Genomic DNA, 18,525 nt, shown 5'->3' with positions numbered 1-18,525 from the left:
AACCTTCGTTCCCCAAACTCCATAATATGAACCCTTTGTTTCCGAAGCAATAAACTAATATTTTGCGTTTTCATTTTCATTCCTGCATCGCATTATATTTCCAATCTGGTAACATTGAACTGGACCCACTACAACATATTTAACTTTTCGCGATATTAGATTTAATGGTATTAAAAAAATTCCACTAATCTATATTTTAGTGTTACATTTATTTGGTTTTTAGTGTTACTAATCTATGAGAAACGTCACTAGAATATTAGCATTAGTTTTGAAAATGATATTTGGTTACTCCATATATATATATATATATATATATATATATATATATATATATATATATATATATATATATATATATATATATATATATATATATATATATATATATATATATATATATATATATATATATATATATATATATATATATATTAAAGTTTTGTTGATTTGGTTACTCTATATGATATTCGACGTCAATGCCAATGTAACATAAAGTTATGGGTTCAAATTTCATTTGCCTTTTATTTCTAATAGAATATTAGCATTAGTTTTGAAAATGATATGTGTTATTACTACATTTACTCTTGTAATCTAAATAGCTGTCGTGCAAAAAAATATAATAAAATTTATAGCATATCTCTAAAGATAAAATCATGAACTTAATCTTCTAGACAACTATTTTGTTCCCAAATGAAGGAAATAATGATTTGAGCATTTTCATACACAATTTCGTTTAAATCTACCTCTATTGAGCTTCACTATTTTAGCTTAGTTTCCATAAATATTTTTTTCCATATTGAGTAGACTTGTACTAAATATCTAGTAATATGTAGCTTTAACCTTCAAATGTTTTGAGCAAAAATCCGTTTAATGCACTGTTATTATTATTATTTTTTTTTTTTGAGAAATAAGAAAAATTTTATTTCGTCAAGAAACAAACCAGTTACAAAAACATGGAACAAAATGATGCAAAACCATCATGAGCATAAACTATGGCCACCTTCTAGGAAGGGTTCCAAAGCAATGCTAAATCATTTGTAGCATCATTCTAAAAAAGAAATTACAAAGCTTTGAGCCAATCTATGTCTATTGTTATCCGTTTAATGCACTGTTGTTGTTATTATTATTATTATTATTATTATTATTATTATTATTATTATTATTATTATTATTATGATATAGGAGTATAATGATTTTTAAACAATGATATAATTATATATTATCTCTATCAAGTTGAAATTTACACGTTAAAATTTTATAATCAATATAATTATAACAAATTAATAATAGTCATATTTTTTTCACTTCCCTTGAAAGTATACTATTCCGTCCCTTTAAATTAGTGGCAAACAGAATTGATTATTTTAAAAAAAATGTGGATATTTTATATTAATTAAAGAAAAAATAAATTGTGTGAAAGAAATTAATAAATGAGACTTAACATGTATGGATGAGATAAAAAAAAAAAAAGTAATGAACCAATATCCAAAAATAGAAATGATTTAAAATGAGTGAGATAACAAATAATGTTAAATAAGTGGGATGAAGGGAGTATTTTTTTTATCATTATTCCTCCCTTTTCTTAATTTGCACAAAATATATACTTGAGATTAATTTCTTAGGACGTAGAATACTTTATAATACACTATAAAAAAAACACAAAAAATAGATAATTAAAAGTATAGAAATATTAATTTAAAAATACGACCCACAATTTACCTCTGTCTAATGAATACTTTATAAAATAAATTTAATTTCTTATTTTTTAAGTTTTATGTTAAGATATGTAAAACAAATAATATATTATTTTTTTAATGTCTTTTTTTATAAATTTATTCATATAAACAATCAATATAATAAAAATATAATAAAATATAATAATATGTAATAGGATAAAATTAACTTTACCTTATGTAGTTCAATAAAAATAGCAATTAACCAATTTAATTATTACATGTGGAAAATTTTTGTTGTGAGGGTGCCACGTGGAATTTTTCAATACTTTTAGTTAATTGTATAATAGTAGTAGCCCGATTGATTATTGTATTAATTAATGAGAAATAATAAATTTTTTATATAATTAAATATTGAAAATTAATTAATAGAGTCTTACTCTAATACAAAAATGCTTTTCTTTATTAAAATTTTTAAGGGAGGATATTGAGGATACATGTACTCCTCCGTCTCTTTGATTTTGCTACATTGATAAAATTCTGTCTCTTTTGATTTTGCTTTATTGATAAAATTAAAATTAAAGTGAGAGATTTTTATGTGTTGTATAGCAAAATCAAAGGGGCATAATTTTTAACTTTTATTATATGGTTTGAATCTATTTTTATTTATTTTTATTACCACCAAAAAAAAACATTGTAATAGATTTATCAAACGCCCTCCAATCATGATATGTTCTTATATAATCATTCCCACTTTATCAAACTTCTTGATATTTTGATTTTCTAATTAATAACTTATTTGATTTATCTTAAATTTATATTTTTTAGTAATTATAATTAAAGTTTGATAAAATTTATTAGTTTATATAGAAAAAAATCAGCTTAATGTGTAAAAATTAGTTAGTAATTGTTATGAATAAAAATCCAGTTTTAGTCAATAAAATTTTTACTCACTAGTAATTCACATTAAATTAGTAATTTTGAATGAGAAAAATAATATGCAAGCAATAACATTCAGTTTTTTATAAAATAAGTGCAAATCATTAAAATTTGATTAAAACGAGTTTTTAGTAAATATAAATTCAATTAGGTAAAAATCAGTATTTATTAGTATTAACCACTACAAGTGAAATTATGTGAGTTTAACATATAATTCAATTCACTTTTAAAATAAGTGAAATTATATTCTATAATTGAAATAGATTATACAAGATGGGAATCCGCTACTTCTCCCCTCGGACCGTAACTTTGTGCGGGACACTAGACTGATGACCATGACCATGACTTTTACAAGATGGTATTACGACTTGGCAATCAAAACTTGAAAATAAAATAGCATATTTTATAAAACATAATACAAGAATTCATTCTGATTAAGCACTCAAAAACATCAATAACTAAAATTAAGCACTCAAAAACCCATTCCAATCGTCAAAACAAGACAAGAAAAACATGTAGTATGAAACAAAAGTATTTAATCCTTTTTCCGTGTTTTCAATTGATTTCGGCACTATTCATTAACTAAACTCACTTTTATATTATTACTAATTTATAAATTAAAACATAATCATATGAGACCTTATTTGAATTGTTTTGATTTATATTATGTTTATTAATTTCTAGTTTCCATAATTTTTTGATAGCATAAATAGAAATATTAACGATTAAATTTGTATATTGAAAAGTGTGAAAAAACAAATGGTACAAGTAAAGAAGAATGGAGAAATTATGTCTCTTAATCAACAAGAAAATAAAGGCACAAATAACAATATAGTTATGGTTCTTTGGTTGCTTAATCCTTTTCTTGAATTTGGATTATTAAAATTTGTAGATGAATAGTGAAACGAGAATAAAATGGCAAACTCTGAAGAACAAAAAAAAAGTCTGTTATTTGTCCATGGCATTGTGTGACCATTTCTGGGTAAAGACTACAATTACTTTTAACAGTTGAAAATTGTGATGTTTTGGAAAACTTTTAATCATTTTATTAGAATTAATGTACGATTAATTGGAAAAAAGGAAAGATTAAATGAGACTGAGAGAAAAGTAGAAAAATAATAATCTAACATGTATTTTCTTTTCCCAACTTAAAAATGACGATTAAATTTAATGGTGACTTAAGTTGTTGGCCCTTTTCAAGATTGGGCCCTAGGCGGCAGCACTCCTCGCTTACCCCACGGTAGGGGTTGTGTTATTGTAAATATAGTAAAAGCTGAAAATTAATTTATTGATCAAACTCGGAAAAACGAAATCAACTAACTTAACAATGCAGTGGAAAACATGACATCTTATGCTTTATAGACATCTCATGAAATGAAATGTTTCTTTCTTAGATAGATTATCACATTCACCCATTTGGCACACATTTACATTTTTTTATAGAAAAGAAATGTTATTATCACAAATTATAATTATGAGTAAAATACAGTAAAAAGAAAAAGAAAATGCTACAAATTCAAGTAAAGCCCAAAAAGGCTCATTCCATCATACTCTACTTCTTGCTACAAATGAAATGTTTCTCAGATAGATGATCACTTTTAATTCTTTGTTCTTCTTGTTATACTTCTTCTACTGAAATGGTGGTCATGAAAATCAAGTAAAGCCCATTCCATCTTGTTCAACAATTTAAAAAGCCAAAAAGGCTTCCCCACTGACAATATGTAGTACCCCCAAGCCAAACCAACTATTGTACCACTTCCAAATCCAATCATTACAACTTCCCACATCGATAATTCTGTTTTTTCTTCCACATTATTATTGTTCAAAGATTGCACAACAGTATTGTTTTTGCATTCATGTAATGGTGCTCCACACAATTCAAAATTGCCCACGTACGAATCAGATGAGAAGGTATTAAAATTATTACCATGGGGTATAGGCCCTTCTAGTTGATTATATGAAACATTAAAAACCCCGAGAAATGTTAAACTAACAAGTTCTTGAGGGATTTCACCGATAAGCCTATTTGATGATAGGTCTAAACCGTCCAACAATGATAAGTTCCCGATGGATGGAGGGATGTTTCCGGTAAGTAGGTTATGCGAGAGATTAAGATTTCGAAGTGCTCGCAACATCCCTATAGAATTTGGAATCTCTCCTTCAAAGTGATTATTAGACATATCAAATGTTGACAAAGAAGTAATTATCTTCTTATAATCCAGTTCCACCCCCTTTACTATCATCTTGATGGAGTACGCATACCCAAAACCAACAAATTCATCTTCTAAGTACCTTGGACTTTCTATAGTAGACATGTCGATATCCATCATGGAACGAAATTGATTGATGTACATGAATGGCAACTTACCACAGAAATTATTGTTTGAAAGGTCGAGAATTTGTAGATTTGAAAAAGGAGATGTTGCAATCTTTGATAAATTGTTAGTTATATCACCATGAAATTTATTAAAGGGTAGGCTGAGAACCTCTAAAGACGGAAGGCTACCTAACCAAAAAGGGAATACATCTTTGAATTTGTTGTTCCTCAAATTTAGGACTTTCAGGTTTCTACATTTAGATAAAGACCTAGGTATAGCTCCTTCTAACTGATTGTCAGTGAAATCTATATATTCCAAAGAATCACAAGTAGAAAATGCTGATGGAATGGTGCCCTTGAAATTATTTGATTGGAGATTCAATACAATTAAGTTATTACTAGTATTGCCCAAGCAATGAGGAACTTCTCCATTAAACTTGTTATAAGATAAGTCAAAGATTTCAAGATCAACCAAATTGCAGATAGAAGAGTTTTTAAAATTCGTGACATTGTATCCTGGAATGCATGACAAATATGAAAGAATTTAGAGAAAGTTGTAGCTTCATATAATAATGTATAAATACATCATAGTAAAAGAATATTCTACCAAGAAATTTAATTTTTTTGAAAAGAAAAAAAAATTGACCACATGACTTCTTAAAAAAGTTAGAAATTAGTTTACAGTGAATATTGCTTTCTATAAATGGTTACAAAAAATATTTGACTTGGATGAATATTGGAAACATTTGGATTAAGATTTAAAATTTTGGATTTTATTGATAAAAAAAATATTCTGATTTGTCACCGTATTTATTACTCCCTCCATTTTCATATGTAATTCTCAAATAAATTTACGAATTTTAGAATATTTATGTGGGATGTTGATTGATTCGTCTCAATATATTATTTCTAAATATCAAAAGTCAAAGAAATACATTAAAGATAATTCGATAGAACTTGTTTCATATATTTTTATTGGTAACATTAATCAATGTTATAAAAAAAAAGCAATATGAAAAACCTTAATAATACAAGAAATATATTTTTATTAGTGACAAGCTAATTCAAAAAAGAAAATAATAATTTAACAGTTGGAAGTCTCAATGTATGCAATGGCGAACTATTTTAGAAGATGCAATTTAGATAGGCATTGCTAAAGATTAGTATACCTGTAATCTGTGGTGTAATTTTTCCAATCAAGTTATTGTTGGCAACCAACAAATAACTAAGACTCGTAAGCTTTCCAATGTTGATAGGTAACTGACCCGTGAGTTGATTATCTGTCATATTTAGAAAATATAGTAACTTACAACTCCCTAAACTCTCAGGGATTGGACCACTAAGCTTATTTGAAGAAACATCTAGGTATCTCAATAACCCATTCGTCCCCAACTTATGTGGAATACTTCCTTTAAAGTTATTTTCCCAAATATGAAGTTCTTTTAACAAAGATAAATATCCAATAAACTCTGGTATGAAACCTTGTAAGTTGTTTTGACAAAGACTTAAGTACGTCAAGTTTATAAGAAGAGAAAAAGAAGTTGGTATCTCACCATGTAATTGATTATTTGATAAATCCAAATGAATCAAATTTGTAAGAAGAGAAAAAGAATTTGGTATCTCACCATGTAATTGATTATTTGATAAACCCAAATGAATCAAATTTGTAAGAAGAGAAAAAGAATTTGGTATCTCACCAGGTAATGGATTATTTGATAAATCCAAATGAATCAAATTTGTAAGAAGAGAAAAAGAATTTGGTATCTCACCATGTAATTGATTATTTGATAAATCCAAATGAATCAAATTTGTAAGAAGAGAAAAAGAATTTGGTATCCCACCATGTAATTGATTATATGATAAATCCAAAAGAATCAAATTTGTAAGAAGAGAAAAAGAATTTGGTATCTCACCATGTATTTGAATATTTGATAAATCCAAATGAATCAAATTTGTAAGAAGAGAAAAAGAATTTAGTATCTCACCATGTAAAAGGTTATCTGATAAATTCAAATAAATTAAATTTGTAGGAAGAGAAAAAGAATTTGTTATCTCACCATCTAATTGATTAATTGATAAATCCAAATGAATCAAATTTGTAAGAAGAGAAAAAGAATTTAGTATCTCACCATGTAAAAGGATATCTAATAAATTCAAATAAATTAAATTTGTAGGAAGAGAAAAAGAATTTGGTATCTCACCATCTAATTGAGTAATTGATAAATCCAAATGAATCAAATTTGTAAGAAGAGAAAAAGAATTTGGTATCTCACCTTGTAAAAGGTTATTTGATAAATTTAAAGTTTTCAACCTCTTTAAGAATCCTAATTCATAAGGAAGTAATCCCCAAAGAATGTTGCCAGAAAGATCCAAAACTTGAAGCTTTTGAAGTTTAATAATAAACTCTTGCGATATTGAACCAAAAAAGCGGTTCCCACCAAGGGAAAGGCACCGAAGCTCCAACATATTAACAAATAAAGGCAGTCGGCCACTAAATTGGTTAAATTGTAGGTTGAGATAATGGAGTTTTGTAAGGAGAGGAAGAGAAGACGGGACATGCCCATAAAAATCGTTAAAAAGGAGAGATAGGTTTTGCAGGTTTGTAAGAAAACCGATTTGAGGAGAGAGAGTACCATTGAGTTTTAAGTTGGAGAAGTCTAGGGAAATGACAGTAGGAGAGTGAGAAGACGAAGAGCAAGTGACGAACGACCAATTGCAGTGGTGAGTAGTGTTTTTCCAAGATGATAGACTTTTATGAGGATCATCTTAAATGGCAGATTTAATAGCTAATAATGCTTCTTGTTCTGATAATATTCCGCCATTGATGAAGCTAATATTCAGACAGTAAATAAACAAGAAGAAAACAAGAATTCGCATTTTGTTATTTTTGTTTCTTTTACTTTGATGGGTAGAATACTAGAATTGAGATACATGATGAGAGGGAAATGAAAGACTATTTATAATGTGTTAAAATGTAAGACTATTTATGATGAGATACATGGTGATATGGTACCAGAAAAGTCTACCTAACCAATAGGGGAATACATCTTTGAATTTGTTGTTGCTCAAATTTAGGACTTTCAGGTTTCTACATTTAGATAAAGACCTAGGTATAGCTCCTTCTAACTGATTGTCAGTGAAATCTACATATTCCAATGAATCATAAGTAGAAAATGTTGATGGAATGATGCCCTTGAAATTATTTGATTGGAGATTCAATACAAATAATTTAGTACTACTATTGCCCAAGCAATGAGGAACATCTCCATTAAACTTGTTATAAGATAAATCAAGGATTTGAAGATTAACCAAGTTGCAGATAGAAGAGTTTATAAAATTCGTGACATTGTATCCTGGAATGCATGACAAATATGAAAGAATTTAGAGAAAGTTGTAGCTTCATATAACAATGTATAAATACATCATAGTAAAAGAATATTCTACCAAGAAATTTAATCTTTATTGAAAAGAAAAAAAAATAAATTTTACCACATAATTTCTTAAAAAAGTTAGAAATTAGTTTAGAGAGAATATTGCTTTCTATGAATGGTTACAAAAAAATATTTGACTTGGATGAATATTGGAAACATTTGGATTAAGATTTGAAATTTTTGATTTTATTGATAAAAAAAATATTCTGATTTGCCACCCTATTTATTACTCTCTATATTTTCATATGTTATTTCTAATAAATTTATGAATTTTAGAATATTTATGTGGGATGTTAATTGATTCGTCTCAATATATTATTTCTAGATATCAAAAATCATAGAAATACATTAAATATAATTCGATAGAACTTGTTTCATATTATTTTTATTGGCTACATTAATCAATGTTATATAAAAAAGAAAAAAAGCAAATATGAAAAACCTTAATAATACAAGAAATATATTTGTATTAGTGACAAGCGAATTCAAAAAAGAAAATAACAATTTAACAGTTGGAAGTCTCAATGTATACAATGGCGAACTATTTTGAAAGATGCAGTTTAAATAGGCATTGCTAAAGATTAGTGTACCTGTTATCTGTGGTGTGATTTTTCCAATCAAGTTATTGTTGGCAACAAAGAAATAACGAAGACTTGTAAGATTTCCAATGTTGACAGGTAACAAACCCGTGAGTTGATTATATGATAAATCCAAATAAATCAAATTTGAGAGAAGAGAAAAAGAATTCGATATCTCACCATGCAATTGATTATATGATAAATCCAAATAAATCAAATTTGAAAGAAGAGAAAAAGAATTCGGTATCTCACCATGCAATTGATTATATGATAAAACCAAATCATCCAAATTTGTAAGAAGAGATAAAGAATTTGGTATCTCACCATGTAATTGATTATATGACAAATCCAAATAACTTAAATTTGAAAGAAGAGAAAAAGAATTCGGTATCTCACCATGCAATTGATTATATGATAAATCCAAATCAATCAAATTTGTAAGAAGAGAAAAAGAATTTGGTATCTCACCATGTAATTGATTCTTTGATAAACCCAAATAATTCAAATTTGTAAGAAGAGAAAAAGAATTTGGTATCTCACCATGTAATTGATTATTTGATAAACGCAAATAATTCAAATTTGTAAGAAGAGAAAAAGAATTTGGTATCTCACCATGTAATTGATTATTTGATAAATTCAAATAAATCAAATTTGTAAGAAGAGAAAAAGAATTTGGTATCTCACCATGTAATTGATTATTTGATAAACCCAAATGAATCAAATTTGTAAGAAGAGAAAAAGAATTTGGTATCTCACCATGTAATTGATTATTTGAGAAATACAAATATTTCAAATTTGTAAGAAGAGAAAAAGAATTTGGTATCTCACCACTAAAGCTGTTAAATCTAAGGTTGAGATATTGGAGTTTTGTAAGGAGAGGAAGAGAAGACGGGACATGCCCATAAAAATAGTTATCATGGAGTGATAGATATTGCAGGTTTGTAAGAAAACCGATTTGAGGAGATAGAGTACCATTGAGTTTTAAGTTGGAGATGTTCAGGGAAATGACAGTGGGAGAGTGAGAAGACGAAGAGCAAGTGACGAACGACCAATTGCAATGGTGAGTAGAGTTTTTCCAAGATGATAGACTTTTATGAGGATCATCTTTAATGGCAGATTTAATAGCTAATAATGCTTTTTGTTCTGATAATATTTCGCCACTGATGAAGCTAATATTCAGACAGTGAATAAATAAGAAGAAAACAATTATTCGCATTTTGTTATTTTTGTTTCTTTTACTTTGATGGGTAGAATACTGGAATTGAGATACATGATGAGAGGAAAATCAAAGACTATTTATAATGTGTTAAAATGTAAGACTATTTATGATGAGATACATGGGTAGAAAAGTCGTTCCAACTAAGGGAAAGACACCGAAGCAACTTAGGATACTACTTTAATGTATCCTTAAATATGTCTCTATTGTATTCAATTATAGAAAATAATTTCATATATTTTAAAAGTAAATTGAATTATATGTTAAGGTCATATGGTGTTTTTAATCAAAATGTATTATTTAGATTGAATAAAACTTAATTGTTTTTAATCAAAATGTATTATATTATACTGATTTTTACTTATCAATGAAATTTATTCTTATTGATTTCGTATTCTTTTTCTTATTCAAATTACTAATTTTGATTGAATTAAAACTTTTTTTTAACTCAAAATAAAATTTTAACTTATAACAACTTATTTTTACGACATAAGCTGATTTTTACCGATTTAAACTAAATTTTATCAAACTTTAATTATTTTTATTAAATAATATGAATTTAAGATGAATCTAATAAGTTCTTGATAAAAAAAAATAAATATCAAGAATTAAGTTTGATTAAGTGGGAATGATGATCTCTTCAAAAAAAACTGAGAATGATGATCAAAGAACGAAGTCATAATTGGGAGACGTTTGATAAATCTATTTTCAAGTTATATTCAGTGGTAATGAAAATTAATGAAAAATAGATTTTGATCATATAATAAAAATGCTCCTTCCTCCTCTTTTATTTTGCTACGCAATACATAAATGGATAAAAGAGTATATTAGTACTCCAAGAATCCTCCCCGAAGATTTTTTTGGCAAGATACATAAATGTTATTTTGCACTAACATATAATTCGAATCCCTCAAGTGATAATGAATGAAAATAATTTTGTAGAAGAAAATTTATTTTTATTAGAATAAGACAATCATAATTATAAAGTCTGTTAAATAATTTAATATATTCAAATATATTAAAGTTTTATTTTTATTCTCATCAATTAATACAATAATTAATCGCATTAAGCTAGATAATATAGTACACTTACTCAAAACAATTGTAGCTAGATATTTTCTTCGTCCCTTTCAATTTATTTCTAAAAGTAATAATTTTTCTTATAACATATTACATATATAACTTTACGCGATTCAGTGTGATATTTCAATCATTTATATATTGAAATATGTAAATCTAAAAATTATAAAAAGTTAATATTATGAAAGTATGCGATTAGACGATTCAAACAAGATCTCACTTGACTATATTTCTTCATATACATTAATTACAATAGATAAAATAAGTTTGAACGATTAATAGTATCAAAAGTAAGTATTTCAGAACCGAGGAAGTAGATATTTAGTAGTACAAGTCTACTAAAAAGCCAAGTCAACCATGACTTTAATAAATGGAGCATAAGCTATTAAGGCCTCAATGTACAACTTTGTCTTTATAGACAAGACTTTGACCTGTATCAGTCAAATGGACCCATGCCCCTCTGAAACCTTCGTTACGCTTACGCTTACGGAGAGATACTCTCTCCATCTTATGAGAAAGCATTATATAATTTAAAGATTTGAGTGTTTTTTAAGTCATATGTTATTAATTCAGAGAGACAACGGAAATATATAATTATTTAAGGAAATTAATTGTGTGGGTATGAACTAAGCTAGTTGGAGAACGAAGAAAATTTTGACATTATCAATTTCCTTCATTTGGGAAGGAAACAGTCTAAAAACTAAGCTTTAGATTGTATATCTAAGATATGTTATATACTTATTATATCTTTTCACACGAGAGTTGTTTCAATTACAAGAGTAGATGTAGTTACAACACATACCTTCTTCAAAACAAATGCTAAATATTCCATTAGTAAGGAATGATAGATGAGATTTGAACCACTACAAAAAAACGATGAAATTCCGCCTAAATCACCGACTAATCGAAAATAGTCGGAAATTTCCGTCTAACTTACCGACTAACTGTAGTCAGTCGGACATTCCGACTAATTCCTACTAGCTCAAAATTGTAGGAAAATCCGACTAATCACCGACTGAAAAGATAATCGGAAATTTCCGACGACCAATATAGCCGGTATTTAGTCGGAATATTTGGAGGAGGAGGGTTGGTCGGTATTCAGTCGGTGGGTAGTCGGAATTTTATATTTACAATTTTCCTATCGCCGTCCTTTTCCACCCTTTTCCCTCAATTACCCTCAAATTCTACAACCAAATATACCTCACTCTCTCAAAAATTTCTTCTCCCTACCCTAAACAATTTAATTTCTTCTAACAAAAATATCATATAAGTATTCAACAAAATATCAAGGTATGTTATTTCTATAAAGTCATATTTACATTATTTATTATTCTAAATATGCATACATAATAAAACATTTAATACGCTTTTTGGTGGAGACATTTATTCGTAATAATTATAAGTACTTACTAGAAGAAGTAGTTTTTCTTTTAATTATATTCTCCTATGTACTATAAAAATGTGTTAGAAATGATGAAAATATGTTACTCAAAGTTAATGAAATTCAACATCGTATTCTTTACTTATAGTAATACCTCCCCGCTAGTTGCAACAATCAAATTTTGCATAAAGATAAAAAAAAAATTAACTACTAAAATAACTAAAATTTTATTGTTGCAATTTATTAGCATAAGTAAAGTTTACAATACTGGATTTCACTAGATTTGAGGAACATATATTCAACATTTCCACTTTTTTATAGTGCATAGGAAAGTATTAATAAGAGAAAAACTATTATTTCTACTAGTAAGTACTTATAATTATCATGCAAAAATTGGCTGCACCGAAAAGCGTATTAAATTTTTTTTAAAGAATTACCGACTATTTTCCCACTGAAATTCAGTCGGAATTCAGTCGAAAATTTCAAAATTCGGTGAACAGTCGGTAAATTGAAAAGCCGATTCCCTTTTTTAGCTGTTTTTGTTAAATTATTTTACGGATTTCATAAATTGTTATTTCGCAGAATAATAGACTTACGTAGTGAAAGAAGTTGGATGTATAAGCGAAGTTGTAAAGGAGTTTATAATATTAGATATTTAGAAGGGGTTGAGAAATTTCTACAATTTGCAAAGAAAAAAAATCATCTGATCTTTAATAATATTTTGAGCACAGTTCAAATCATCTGATCTTCTTTTGTCCTATATGCAGCTCTATATAAATTAGTTGTCATATAATTCATAGCACACTAAACTAATAATATAAGATGTATTATTTGTTATATTTTTCATGTAAATTGTAAAACTACAACTATATAGTTGTTTACATAGAGAATTTGAGACTTCTATAAAAACAAATTATATCATGTACTACTTTATTTTCCGTTATATATTTTGTTTTCATCTAAACTTGTATATACCGCTTAACCACGGTTTCCACCACTAAAAAAAAGGCGTTTGGTGACAAAAAAACTCAAAAAAATCGCCAGCCTTTTACGCAATCCGGTCGCATGTTTTACGCGACTATATCGCGGTTCAGTCGCGTGTTTTACGCGACTAGATGTACTAAAAATCACTGCAAAGTTTAAACGATCGTTATTTCTTGCTCGATTATCAGAATTGGGCATATAATATATCGTTGGAAAGCTCTTGAAGTCTAGTTTCTAATGCTGTAAAACTTTGCATTAATGCGATTTTTCTACAAAAAGTTATGGCCAAAAGATTGAACATGTATCAAAATTCAGCACAACACAAACTTTAAACGATCGTCATTTCTCGCTCGGTTATCGAAATCGGGCATATAATATGAATTCTAGGTTCTAATGCTGCAAACATTGCAATTATGTAATTTTCCTATCAAAAGTTATGGCCAAAAGAGTGAACATATATCAAATTTCAACACAAGCAATTGTTTTTATGAAATTAACGATCGTTATCGATGATTACCGAATCTTTTTGGTGATTATTTTCATTTGTCATAGTGTTTTGATATTGAATTTTAGTTCAAAGAGGTTTTTTAGAAAGAAGTTAGAGAGATAAAGTTATGAATTTCATTAAGGGTAATATTGAAATTTCAATATATAAAGGGTGGCGACACAATGAAAAAAATGGCGACTTTTAATAATGCCCAGAAAAAAAAAACTAAACCTATTAAAATATGTCAGCTTTGCAATTTTAGACCTACTGGCAAATTTTTTCAGTTAATCATGATTCATTATCCAGCTAGTCCTCAATTTATTTTTTAATATTTGATATATTTATTCACTCCATAAAAATTATCAAAATAAGTACACTTACCCAAAATATTTAAAGCTTTAATTTACAAGTCTACTAAAACCTAAGTCAACCATATGACTAAAATTTAACACAACTTTAATGGATCATCATCCACTTAATTAGAAAGCTTAACTTGTAGAAATCGAATGGAGCATCATCCACGTTAGAAGACTTTAGCGACACATTGGTTCCAGCCACAAGCATTCAACACGTTATACTTTATACCAATTATATAATCCGTCAATCACTCTTAATTTGGCCTGTCTGCTATTTCAGTTCATCTCAATGAATTTGACCAATATTTTTTTTGTCTTACGAAATTTACCTAATTTTTCTTTTTAGTTTATCCTATCAAATGAACTTAATTTTTAGTTTTAGTAATGACTCACCCTCCTCCTTTAATGAGTTATCACTACAACATTATATACTCCTTTAATGATATATATAGTGGATTTAGGGACATTTATTAGCCTCTTTAACAGCATAATAAAAAATCATACTAAAGCATTCCACGATATAGGATCTAGTGACATTTCTCATAAATGTCGCTATAGGCTGTAGCAAAAATTACATATGTCACTAAAGGCCAAATAAAGTGTCATTAAATCACTTTATAGTGAAACTTAATACACTAAAAATATAAATCAATGTCATTTTTTTAATGTCACTAAATCCTATGACGCGATAAGTTAGTTTTATTGTAGTGTATCCACCTTAAACTATTATAACAATTACATAAAGTTTACACAAATTGTTGTGAGAAACGGTCTCTCCGAGAGACGTATTAGATATAAGGGCAAAATATCTCAATTAATACAAAATTAAAGAGAAAATAAAAATGTGGGCTTTTTGTTTTGAGGTCATCTCTTTGAGAGACGGTCTCTCGCAAGAGTAGTTGTAAAATATACAAACAACCAAATTGTGAGTAAAATATACGATCTCAATGTGTTTGTTGTGTCCATGAAACACCAAATTTTGAGCAAGACAATGTTGAATTACAGTTAGAATTGTATTAGCTTTATTACATGCTTCATTGTAGCTTTCCTTTGATCACATAATTAGTTATTAGTTGAACTAAAATTAGAATTATATCTGCTATATTTAATAAAAATATAATGTCTTGTTTATTCTAAAAAGTTTTTTCATCTTGAATTTCCTTGATTATTTTATTTGATCTATAGCATTAAAAAATAAAATAACAAATAAATTATTTGTATAATTACTATTATTAAAAAATATTATTTGTATCATTTGTTTGAAACAAAACGATACAAATAATCTTTGGTTGTAACAATAAACAAACGTTCACATCTTTACATAAAGTTGTGGATGGAGAAAGTCTTTACATTGGATATAATTCTTCAATTAAAATCTATCGCAAAGGACAAGTAAAACTTCTGTTTACATTGAGAAATCATTTAATCCTAAAATATGTGTATTTTGCACCCGATATTAGTAGATATTTTGTTTCTAAACCCATATTGAATTGTGTAGGATATAACTTGGTGTTTGAAGCCGATAGACTTCTCAGACTGAAACCTGATGAGATGGAATTAGTATGTTTCATTATTTGATATGTAGTGGCTATATCTCGTATTTATTAAACTTTACCTCTTATTTTTAATTTTTAATAAATAAAAATAAAATAAATAAATAATACCAAAACTAAATAAGGTCCTAATTTAATTTTCCTACACAATATGATTCAACATGTCACTATTAGTAGGAAGTGTTTCTGAACAAAGGTAATATAAATGACGACATAGTAGTGTAGTGTTTTTCATTTACTTTTGGGTTAATAGTTACTCAGTTTTTTTTTTTTTTTTTTGATATTTTCTTTTTCCGACAAAATCATTAAATCTAGGTAGTCAAGTATAGATTGTTAATTTATTGTATTTTAGTGATTAACTAATGTAGAAACCTGTGCAAAGCACAATTTTTTTAGCATCGACATATATAAACATATGATATAAAAAAATTAAGTGAGAGATATTATGCAGTAGAAACACTCAATTTTGATAGTTATATGTATAAATTAACTCTATAATTTTAAAAATTGTCAACAATATATTATGCAATATATTATAGAAAAAAATGTTTCTAAAAGGCCAACATTTTGGCCATCTGCAAATAAAAGGCCAATGTTTCATTTATTCTTTAAAAATCCAACCTTTTGCTCAATTTTGCAAAGAAAGAGCTATTTTATTGGTCACCGGTAAAATCATTAAATTTCTATACCAATCAAGTCATAGTTGTCAGTTAGACTTTATTTCAAAAAATAAAAGTTACTATCTTCTTCTTTACACATGGAATTACCTTTAACCAAAAATAATCTAACCTTCAACATTCTTGTGATGAAGGTTCAAGCAAAATTTTAAGGCAATTTCCCTTTCTTCGGTATTGCAAAGGAGATTTCGAGAAAAACATCACAACACAAGTAAGTTTTTAATTTTAAATTCGCAATTGATACCTTATTATTCAACTGATAATTGTTCGATTTTTGCTTAGACATTAGGTTTCACTCTTGAGGTTGGACCTAATCTTCTCATCCAACATACCACACTGTACCTCTAGCTCTACCAATTTTCCAAACATAACATCTGAATTTTATGGAAATTTGAATTCTTCATCCCACTCAAAGAAGGACACAATCACCATTCATTAAAACAACATAAAAACAAAATTAACACTTTCTTACAACCACTCCAAAAAAAACACCAGATGGCTACGGGTCCTTCCCGTCTCCATCCTGTCGCGATCACCCATATGGCGACAGGATGGAGACAGGAAGGACCCATAGCCATTTTTGTCATCGCCATCAGTATTTCAAGTAGTGATCCTGTCTCAATTGTTTGCGTCAGAAACCTAATGTTGTCACCATTTTATATCTTGAACTTCCTATTATATTTCAATATTATTATTGTATTATTATTATTGTATTATTATAAATATTATTTTATTATTATTAGTATTTTAATATTAATTAATACTCCCTCCGATTCATTTGAGTTGTCCCATTTAGTTTTTTGACATTATTCATCAATCACTCTTAATTTCTATTTTATTCTTAATCTAGACGTCAAAATATAGTCATGTGGGATCTTGTTTGATTCTTCTCTATAAATTTTATTAATATCAAATTTTTATAATTTTTAATTATGCACAATTAAAGATATTTAGAATTGAATTAGTGCATTGGATAGTGTGCCAAAACTAAATGGGACAACTCAAATGGATTGGAGGGAGACGGGAGTAAGAATTAAGAGTTTATAATTTATAATTTAGGTTTTATTTTAATTAAAATAACAATAAATATATAAAGTTACATAAAACTAAAATAACAAAAAAATATATATACGACAAAAAAAATTATATAAACAATAAACTAGTTATATTAATATAGAAAATAATAACAAATATAATACAAAAGGTTTAAAATACTAAATTTACATATAAATTATTTTTTAATAAAATATACAACATCCTAAATCATCTACTAATTACCACTACCACTTCCACCACCCCGCCGCCTACGAGACCTGCACGAGCCGCCTGAAGCACGTGTGTTACGAGATCCTTGGGAACTACGAGATACACCGCGACTTCCACCATGAAATTAAAAATTGATATTAACAAAAAATTCATTATTTAACAAATAATTAAAAAAAACTAATAGCTAATTACCAACAAACAAACACAGAAAAATTCAAAAATTAAAAAAAAAATCTGAAATTAAACATTTGGACAGATAAATCAAAAAGAATCTGAAATAAAAAAAAATCGAAAAAAAAAGATAAATAACTATCAAGAATTAACAAAAGAAATCTACCAACAACAACATACAACAATGTGAAATAACAGAAAAATCTATATATAAATAAAAAAAATTAACAAAAACTATCATATAAACAAAAAAATTAACAAAAATCAACATATAAACAAAAAAATTAATAAAATCTATCAACATTAAAAATTACCAACATGTACAGCAACATACAAATTAAAATTATCAAAAATGAACAAAAAAAAAATGGATGATGCACAAACTGAAATTTACCACCAACAACATACAAACTGAA

General features: G+C 27.3%; 1 protein-coding gene across 1 annotated transcript; it reads right to left on the bottom strand.

Annotated features, from left to right (window-relative positions):
- Positions 1-3,914: 3,914 nt before the first annotated feature.
- Positions 3,915-10,219, bottom strand: LOC130807663 (receptor-like protein 12). Its single transcript, XM_057672965.1, has 4 exons — positions 8,951-10,219; positions 7,911-8,282; positions 6,099-7,694; positions 3,915-5,445 (listed from the first exon to the last, which is right to left on the bottom strand). The coding sequence occupies exons 1-4, from the start codon at positions 10,152-10,154 to the stop codon at positions 4,211-4,213; spliced, it is 4,407 nt and encodes a 1,468-aa protein (XP_057528948.1). The 5' UTR covers positions 10,155-10,219; the 3' UTR covers positions 3,915-4,210.
- Between the last annotated feature and the right edge of the window lie 8,306 nt (positions 10,220-18,525).

The sequence above is a fragment of the Amaranthus tricolor genome, chromosome 3 (assembly GCF_026212465.1).
Source record: "Amaranthus tricolor cultivar Red isolate AtriRed21 chromosome 3, ASM2621246v1, whole genome shotgun sequence".
In the NCBI taxonomy this organism is placed as follows: Eukaryota; Viridiplantae; Streptophyta; class Magnoliopsida; order Caryophyllales; family Amaranthaceae; genus Amaranthus; species Amaranthus tricolor.
The sequence above is the reverse complement of the archived record's forward strand: the minus strand, read 5'-3'. Positions and strand labels throughout refer to the sequence as shown.